The sequence below is a fragment of the Corvus brachyrhynchos genome, unplaced genomic scaffold (genome assembly GCF_000691975.1).
Source record: "Corvus brachyrhynchos isolate BGI_N302 unplaced genomic scaffold, ASM69197v1 scaffold279, whole genome shotgun sequence".
NCBI classification, from domain to species: domain Eukaryota; kingdom Metazoa; phylum Chordata; class Aves; order Passeriformes; family Corvidae; genus Corvus; species Corvus brachyrhynchos.
The window spans coordinates 5,698,959-5,708,395 of record NW_008246060.1 but is presented as its reverse complement, the minus strand read 5'-3'; the positions used below and the strand labels follow the sequence as shown (position 1 = coordinate 5,708,395).

Genomic DNA, 9,437 nt, shown 5'->3' with positions numbered 1-9,437 from the left:
TTTCTGTTTAGCATTTGAGGAGTGGAGCAGACGTAGGGGGAAGATTGCTGCTCACAATCCTGACTTTTGCAGTACTGTTCATTACAGAAACAGCCTCCCTGGTAAAATACAGTGATTTACAGACATCCAGTAAAACTTTTCTTCCTATACAATTTATGTATAGTTTTATTGTTCCTAGATTATTTACTTTGACTTCTGTTCTAAATCAGCTGTAAACAACTTTTCTTTTACATGCTTTGCTTTCATAGATTTTTTTGAAGTACTATGTTTTTGGGAGTTTGCAGCTTTAAATTAAAAAATAGGATCATCCTTTATAAAAGCAGTAAAATACAGATGTAATGATTATGGATGTGAAACAGCATTCTTAAGTTGACTAGCTTATTAAAAAAAAAAGAAATCCACCAATAATTTTGGTGACTGAATTTCACCATGCAAACTAAAATGAAAAAACTGCAAGAAAATTAGACTTCTTGTTTCAGTGGAGGTAATTTTATGCATGCTTTTAACAGTTGTATTTAACTTTGTGAAATAGCTGTCCAGCAGCAGACAAAAAAAATCAATAAAAATAATAATATTAAAAATCTTAATGTATATAGCTTGGCAAAGCAATATTTAAAACTGGTGGTTGTATGGTTTGGAAAATAATTAATGAGGAATAAGTGCACAATATGAGATTCCTGGGTCATTCACATTCTTGCTAAGTCATTTTAAATTACTCCTTTGTATTTTTGCTCTAAGAAAACCAAGAGGGGATAGTTAGCATGAAATGAAAATGAAAATTGGTAGAGAACAAAAATGGACAGTAAATTTTCGCAGCTTTTAGTCTTCAAGCCATGTCTCAAGGAAAGTGATTAAACATTTATGATGCCCAAGTGGAGCCTGGCAAGTGGTTCAGCACCAGGGAGGGAGGCCTTGCTGCGGAGCACAGCACTAGTGTTGGGCCAGATTATATTTTACTTTGAAGAGGAAAAGCTTATCATTAAGAAAAGTATTGAAGACTAATTGTATTAAGGGGTGAATTGTGAACAGAAAATAAACTTGTAAGTATTAACTGAATGTCTTCAGGGTTTAGTTTCTAACAGAAATTCTCCTGGAATTCTCCCATTAGCTGTTCCTGGAGTGTGAGCGAGCGGCACAGCTGGCAGAGAGCCAGACGGACGAGCTGATTAAAGAAGCTCCCACTTCTCAGCATGATAAGAGTGGGGAATGGCAGGAGACAAGTGGGGAGATCCAGTGGGTCTCCACAGAGAAGTCAGACAGTACTGAGGAGAAGGATAAGAAGGAGGAAGACGATGAAGAACTTGATCTTAATAAAGGTACGTTGTCTGGCTGTGATGAGCTCAGAAAAGGCAAAGAACAGTATGATAGAATAAAATCCCACCTTGTCCTCTGCTTCCTGTCTACATCCAGTCTTTTGGGCTGAGATTTCCTCAGTGTATCCCAGGTGAAACTGCTGCAGACCATAAGTAGGAGCCATTTAGATCTGAAACATGAGAAGCAGAAGAAGTTAGGCTACTTTTTATGTTTTTAATAGTACCTTCTATCTGTTTCTTAAAAAAACCCAAAAGAAACAAAATCCCAAACCTTTTTGGGACACTCCATGTACAAAATATTCTGGAAATGATGGCTTTTAGGCTGTTCACTTTTTCTTCTGGAATAGTCCTTGAAAGTGACCTGCCTTCGTTTTGTTTTCTAGGGTTCTTGTTTCAAGCTACTTTAAGGGTTGGGCTTTTTCCTCTCCTCTCCCTGTTTGCACTTGTGCCTCTTCTGTCTCCACCTGCTTTGTGTCTGTCTTCTCACTTCATCAGTGGTATCTGAGGTACCTGTGTAGTGCCTTGATGTGCTGCATCTTTGGTAGTTTGTTCTGGGAATTTGAGTATCTCTGACCTGTTACATAGTTTGTCTCTGGAAAATGAGTCTGAAACATCATTCCTTCTTGTTCAATCTTCTGATAGTAGATGCAGTGTATTACTTTTAATAGTTTTTTTAACCTTATGTTAGTAGGTGTAGTATATTACTTTTTCCAACTTTATATCCTTGTGTCTCTTTGTAGCTCCATCAGTTGGTGTCTGCAGTTATTTGTAGTTTTTCCCAAAATGCTGAGTCATCAGCAAAAAATGCTGTGCCTGTTAAGCTTAATACAATAAACTACCTTGGGGGGAGTCTTAAAGGCCTGTAGCATCACATGAAACCTTTACATTGGTAGTTTGGTGTGTTCAGCATACAGTTTGCACATTGAAATGGCAAATGACAAAATACTGTGCAGCAGAATGAGTTGAAAGTGAATTAAGACCATTTTTTTTGTCAAGAATGTGCTGCTGAGTCAGTAAGTGTGGCGTTTCCTGATCTCTGAAATCTCAGTCCAAAAGCTCGTTTTGCTTGAGAAAAAAAGTGTTCTGGGAAGTGATAATGAAAGATTGTCTTTGCAGCAGTAAAAGATACCAGCTGCTTAGAGAATACAATACACTGTTGTCTCTTTTACAGCTCTTCAGCATGCTGGGAAGCACATGGAGGACTGCATTGTGGCCTCATACACAGCATTGCTTCTAGGCTGTCTCTGCCAGGAGAGTCCAGTAAGGAAATAAGTTGATCTTAAGTCCAGTATAATCTTTAATGAAGTGATAATTTGCTGTATTGAAAGGGGTTTACGAAATTTGGCTTCAGTTTGAACAAGTACGTTGGTGAAGCTGCACTGATGTACACAGCTTTGGGAAAAGTTGCCAGAGATATTCCATCCAAAACAAATTTTCTGAACATCACTGTGTTTATCAAAAACAGTTGGAATTGAATATTTGACCTCTTTTACCTCTCTCCCCTTACTTGTAGTCAGCAAAAGAATTTACTTTGGAAAGGCAGAGGAAAACTGGCTAAGCCTGTTCCTTCTCAGTTGTTTTAGTAAGCAAGTTACCATCAGACTTACTTATTATCAGTCTGCTTTAATTTTTTCTTCCACTGAAGTCACATGAACTTGTGTGTGTTCCTATTAGTTCAAAATAATTGTCTCAGATTGGAAATACATAATAGAAAGCTGAAGTTAAAAATATGGAACTCCAGTGGCTGAGAACTCAATAATATGTTCACATGAAAATGAGTTCAGACCTTCAGGGTTGTCTGAATTTACCATGGTGGCAGAAATGGTCTTCGAGGTGCTGTTCTGTGCCTTTGGACTCATCAGTGTCCGTAACAGTTTTAGTGTTCAGAGTAAGACTGACAATAAGATCAGTAATTCTCAACCCTTTGCAGTTGTAAAGGGAGTGATCTCGTGGGGGGGTTTAGTTCTTCTAGGTCCTGGGGAGGTCTGATAGTCCTTTTTTTTCTTTTTTCTGTTTTTTAGGAAAAAGCCTCAACAAACCAACAGTGTAAAATTATTTTAGCAATTGATTTCTAGAAACATACACATAGTAGAGATATGAGTATCGCTTGAGAGAGACTTAAATCATAAAGATAGTACCAAAAGCCATCTTAATAATGCTGTGAATTTACTTGTCTTAGTGCATCTCACATGCAGAGTATTATAGTTCTGTGTCAGAAAAATATTTCCCAAATGTAAAAAGATTGTTTTGTTTCTTAGATCAATGTGACTACTGTGAGGGAGTACTTACCTGAAGGGGACTTCTCGATAATGACCGAAATGCTCAAAAAATTTCTCAGTTTTATGAACCTTACTGTAAGTAATACATATTTTAAATTGATGTATGTAAATATTTTTGTTATTTTGTTTTCTGTTAATATTTCATGCATTTTTAGAAGCATTAACATTTTTCGGTTTGTGTCTTCATAAGAGCACGGGCAATATTCTGTTTTTTAATACTGAAAGCCCATTTGTCTGTCATTATATTGTGATTGGTCAGGAAGATACTTCTGAATTGTCTGCCTGAACCTACTTGCTTTTACTGACACATAATTGTAAATACTAAAATTCTGAAAACAGAATAGCTCTCAGATGTTTGAAGGAGGTGCTACAAATGCTTGTTTGTTACTTGTGTTTTCTGTTGCATTTCCAGTGTGCTGTTGGAACAACAGGCCAGAAGTCTATCTCTAGGGTGATTGAATACTTGGAACACTGCTAGATACTTAACTTCCGCTGCAGGCACTCTAATGCTGGAGCTACCCTTAGACAAAAGAAGAAGTCATGAAAGAAGTCCTTGAAGGATATACCAAGAGCATTCATCTGTGTCATTCGTGTTCGGATTTTTAAGGCTACCTGGTCTCTTAACCATGCATTCAGCATTTTCTAAAAGACAGTTACTACATCAATCTGCAACTATCAAAAATGAGGGGAAAAAGGTTCTGAGGAAAGTAAATAAAGAAACCTTGCTGTTTATGATGCAGTGCAGTATTTAAATATTTTTGGCAGGGTTTACCCTCCCTATCTTTTTTTCTTGCTTTGTTCGTGACAAGTTTCAAGGGGAAAAACTTGCTGCTGATAGTGCAACTGCTGTTTACTGTTGAGCCACTGTTTCATGCCAGCCAGGTGCAAAGGCAGCTTAGCTACTGAGGTATCAAACAAATGTTCTAATAAAGAAGTTCTGGACAGCAGCACCGCTCCTATTTGAGTTTAATTTGCTCTTGCTTTTTTATTACGAGATTATTCCAAAATCATAAAATATAAATTTTTAAATACTTTTGTGATTTTAACTACTGTCTATATTTAAAATTTGTTGGAATCCAAAGAGGCGAGGATTGGATAGTTTATTTTTTATACTGTTTTGATTGAAATTAGGTCACTGAACTATTTCTCAGTTCTAAAACTCCCATGGCCCATGTACTGTAACCAGCTAGACCATAATGCTTTGTAGTTCCAAGAGCATGCAGACCCATAAACACACAAAACCATTGAGGGTACGTTATCCACAAAAGGAATAGTGACTGTAAAAAGTTGTGCCCTGTTTAAAATGCAAATGAAATGAAGAAAGAAAAAAAAAAAATTTAAAAACCACTCAATCCCAGGGTAGTTTACACTTCTAATAAGCAAAAACTTTGAAATGCTGTTTTAATTTGTTTCAAGGAAGAACTCAAGGTGTGTTTTATAATGTTGAATACAAAGAATTTGGATGCTTTAGGGGGAAGAATTTTAAAGAAGCTAAAACACCAATGGGGATTAACGGTTCCAGCTGACATAATCTTTCTATTTCATCCTTCTGTAGTATGACAGAGTTGAAATGCATACAACACAAAGCCTTAAATTGCTGATATAGCTAAGATTTTGTTCAGTCTGAGGTCTAGTTCACAGCAAAGCATTGTGTTTGAGGACTTAAGTGGAACAAAGAATCCCAGAAAATACATGACTTTTTTAACAATTTTTTTCTTGCACTCACTATTCAGACCAACAGAATCGATTATTAATTATTTTTATTAAGGTGGTCTTGAATATTTGCAGACTGTTCTGCGATCTGCTTCGTTGACATTTTTAAATACCTGTATAGGTAGTTACATCATGTTACTCCATTGAATTTGTAAAACTTGAAGCCATAAAAATATTAGTTCTATGTATAATGAGGGGGAAATAACAGGAAATCTAACCTGCTTTTAGATCTTGTGTTATCTCCGTGTATAAAGTTAAGAACTTGTGCTTTTGTATCAGTGCCAGCTGTAAATTTTTTTACATACAGTGGCTGCCTTCTATGTCTTCCTATTTTTGATAATGCAGATTGTTGGGAATTCTGTAAGGAAGTAACTGATTAATGGCAAAAATCTTATGTTGGTCATATTTTTTTGCATTTTCTCTCATCACCTTCTAAAACTTAGTGTATCAGTGTAACTTAGAAAAGTTTTTGAGGTTGTATTCCCCTTCCGTAAAAAAAAACAAAACAGTACTGAGAGAGGGAAAAAGGTGTATGTAAATGATCTGCATCAGGAGGAAATTAGTAAATATTTGGCCCATCTAGTTTTTGGATTTTAGAGATTTTCACATACATAATGAGATTTCAAATTGTCTATGTAGTTTCCTGTGGAGAGATGGCAAGAGAAAAGAAGATGCAAATGTGATGATGGGGGAAAGCAGGGACAACTACCTTTCTTTGTTACACTGGTAATTGTTTGGGAATTGATTTACCTCAGTGTTTAACAGGTTTTTTTTAAATGTAACTAATTGTCAAGCACTGACAAATGCAGATTTTTTTTTTTTTGAGGGTGGGGGGAGAAATCACCCTGTGAACTGCAGTGCATTTTTGTGTGTTAGACCCTCAAATAACTCTGCATTAAAGGGTACTTGAGGCCAACTTGCAAATTAAAGTTTTAAAGTAACTTTTTTTCCATTGTAAATATTTGTGTAAATACTCTCAATTGGAAATTAGAACAGTAGAGTACTTTTCTGAATCCAATCCTATTTTTATTTTATACAGTATTTCTCAGCTGTGATCTTTGGAGCAAAAGCCAACGGCAGGAAAAATAGTTTGTACCAGTTTCATGAAGTATGTCTTTGGGTTTTTGTAAATAATTTTAACTCAAATAAAATTGCTACTTTCAATACATATCTTGTCTTTTAACATGCAATAAACCACTCCTCTGAGTGATTGCAGAAAGAAGGCAGTGTCAGGTAAATTGCTAAAAAAAAAAGTGGTAAAAAAAAGGGTGAAAAAAGTAATAGTGGAGCATCCTGAAGGTAGTGCTTTGCTTTTCACCTCTGTGTTGGGAGAACAAAATTCAGTGCCTGGACCTGAGGCTGTGGTCAGTCTAAACAGCCAAGGCTGGAAATTTTCTGGAGATGATGTAATGTGTCTCTTGATGCATTTTGGAGTTCTCTGCACAAGTTGCCATTGATCTTTCAGTAACAACTCTCGGGGCTGTAGTCAGAATAACATAAATGTGATAGAGCACAGGGAAAATGGCACAGTTCTTATGGTGAGACTTTTCACATTATGGGGGGTGCTAATGGCTTTCTTAAGTGAAAAGGGAGGAAATTTCCATGAGTGGTGCTCTGTTTCTTGATTAATATGAATGATGCTTTAATTTCAGGGTGGATGTTTTCCCATGGATTTTTCCTTAATTGGTGCAACTAGATATGGGTACAATATGCAATAATTCATGAACTGTAAAGCAAGTTGAATGTGATGTGTTATCCCATTGCCACTTTGAACAAGCAGCAGCATAATGTAACCTCTTCTGTGCTGTAAAAGAACATTACTGGAGTTTGAAACATGGAACAGTGTGTTATTAGTGTGTGGTACTGTAAGAGGCAAATGCAGCTTTATGTAAGCAAATGTTTAAAAAAAATCTGGTAAGAATATTTCCTCCTCTTTTGTTGGTAGTTATGTAATGGACGCATTGTGTGTGAATGCTCAGGGGTGACATAAGCATTTTCAGATTAACAGGATAATTGTGAAGCTTCTACAGAAGATTGGGGAGTCCCAGCCTCTCTCATAAATTATTATCCTTTCAGTCTGGTTTGAAATGCTTGATTTGCATATGAGGAAGTGATGTGGCCTGATGTGTATGGCACTGATTTATCTCATTTTTCCTTTCTGGACATCACTAAACAGAAGCCAAAGTGTACTTGGTTATCTGGGGCTATAACCAGGCAAGCCCATGTGGCTTTTCCGGTAAAGTTTCTTTCCATGAATGTGGTACTTCTCTTGTTTAAAGAGCATGGAAAACCAAAAATGTGAATTTGAGTTCAAAAGATAAAGAGGACTTAGGTAACTGCTATTCTTCTGCATCAAGCCTGCCCTTAAAGGATGGCCCATTAATTGGGTTTTTGAAGGTAATGAGATTGGAATTTGCCCTGAATTCTGCTAGCCAAGTGTTTTCAAAACCAGGCCACTGTAATTTTTGATGCCGCTGCTTCTCTTCCTCTGTGTAATGTTAATTTGTCTTTGGGTAAAGGACACTACTGGATTCTTTTAGCTGTGTGGAACAGAAGCCTTTCATACATACTCTTTTTTACTTGCCCTAAAGGTCCCCTTTCTAAGGGACTGTAATTTATTAAGATGTTTGCAGCATCAGTAGGTTCAGATAGTCTTACTGTAAATAAAAGTGAAACCATTATAAATAATGCAACTGCTAGGAGTCCTTACCCAAGGGTGGATTGGTTTACTAATGCCACAGGATCTTTATTCCAGCTGTGAAAACTGAACTGAATGTGCAGCTATATATGCCCCAGGTTGCCATGTTTGGTACGGTACAACAGCACTGTGGTGCTGCAGAGGGGCTGTAAGGAGCCCTGGGAGCAGCAGCCCTTGGGAGGAAAGGGAGCTGCTCTGGAGAGAGCCTGACATTTAAGAGGCAGACGTGTCACATCTCTCACCACCTGTCTTCACACTGTATCTCCACATTGCCTAACCCGCAACTTGAACTTCGATTCATCACTTTGGAGAAGTAGAGGCCAAAGACTTTCTCTCCACGTGTGGAAAGCCAGATTGCTAAATAATGAAGAGTTGTGCAGGCAGTAGTACCTATTTCCAGAATTCTGGTCTGTCTTAGGTGGACCAAAGTTACTTAGAGGAAGGATCATTGAACTTTTGCAGAGTAAAATCAGGTGACAGCTGAAAGGGGACTCTGCTTAGAGTAAAAGAACGAATTACAGGAACTTTACTTAGACCCACTGTTTAGTGTGGGAATCCTGACAGTTTTCTGTATTGTAAGACAAGATTAGCTGTGTCTCTGTGTTTAGCTTTTAAAAGTGGGGAGGAAGAGTGTTAACCTGGAGTGTGAAGTGGAGGAAATTATTTCATTCCACCTGGAAAGCTGACCCTGTGATTATGTCCTAGAACAAGAGTTATTTTGTTTCTCACTGTTTCTAGTACATAAGGCATTAAAATCAAGGTGAAAGGCATTACTGCAGAAGTGTGAATGAGAAAGGGAAGGAAGGAGTTGATTTTGTGTCAAATGGTACCATTCAGGAGCTGTGCACACACCTGACCTCTGGGAATGATGCCAAAGTTGTGGAACTGGGGGGTTTTAGTCATGGATGTATTGTTGGGCTCTTACCCCAAATACGTGGCTCCTGAAAGCATTTCTGGGGCAAGAAGTTTTAAAATATGCAGCCAGAGTTGTTTTCTGATCTGCTGTTAAATTTATAGTCTGTTTGAATTGGAAGTACAAACCGCAAGGAAAACTTGGGAGTAAGATCACTTTGTGTCACAGCTCTTTGCAGAGGCATGAATTTGAGTTCAAAAGCTTGATATTCAGGTTACTGAGCCTTAAAAAGTAGTTCAGTAATGTGTTATATAAAACTGCTGTGTAACATCTGGTGTCATTTTGCTGGCTCATATTTTAAATTTTTGTCTTCATTTGATAAGGAATTTTAAAGCAAAGCTATTTTACCCAAATTAAAAATATCTAGGTTAAAGTGCTATAATGAAATTACACTTGAGTGGCAGAAATTGAACATTGTAAATTAAATAGAAGTGATGCAGTTATTGTTTGTAGTCTCTTTTGCCCTAGCTATTCTTAAAACCTGGGTATAAATTTTTAATAAGAAAAAATTCATCTTCCTA

General features: G+C 37.1%; 1 protein-coding gene across 5 annotated transcripts in view; it reads left to right on the top strand.

The window, feature by feature from the left end:
* The window catches only part of WAPL (WAPL cohesin release factor), a 132,051-nt gene extending 125,578 nt beyond the window's left edge, over positions 1-6,473 (top strand). For 3 of the 5 annotated variants that reach the window (XM_017746261.1, XM_017746260.1, XM_017746262.1), the window contains exons 16-19: positions 1,109-1,316; positions 2,485-2,573; positions 3,572-3,667; positions 4,005-5,169. In XM_017746261.1, the coding sequence (XP_017601750.1) occupies positions 1,109-1,316; positions 2,485-2,573; positions 3,572-3,667; positions 4,005-4,070 (459 nt within the window). In that variant the 3' untranslated portion in view covers positions 4,071-5,169. Of the gene's footprint in view, positions 1-1,108; positions 1,317-2,484; positions 2,574-3,571; positions 3,668-4,004 lie in introns of all 5 variants that reach the window. The other 2 variants (XM_017746263.1, XM_008642781.2) reach the window with 1 other exon arrangement.
* The last annotated feature ends 2,964 nt before the right edge of the window (positions 6,474-9,437 follow it).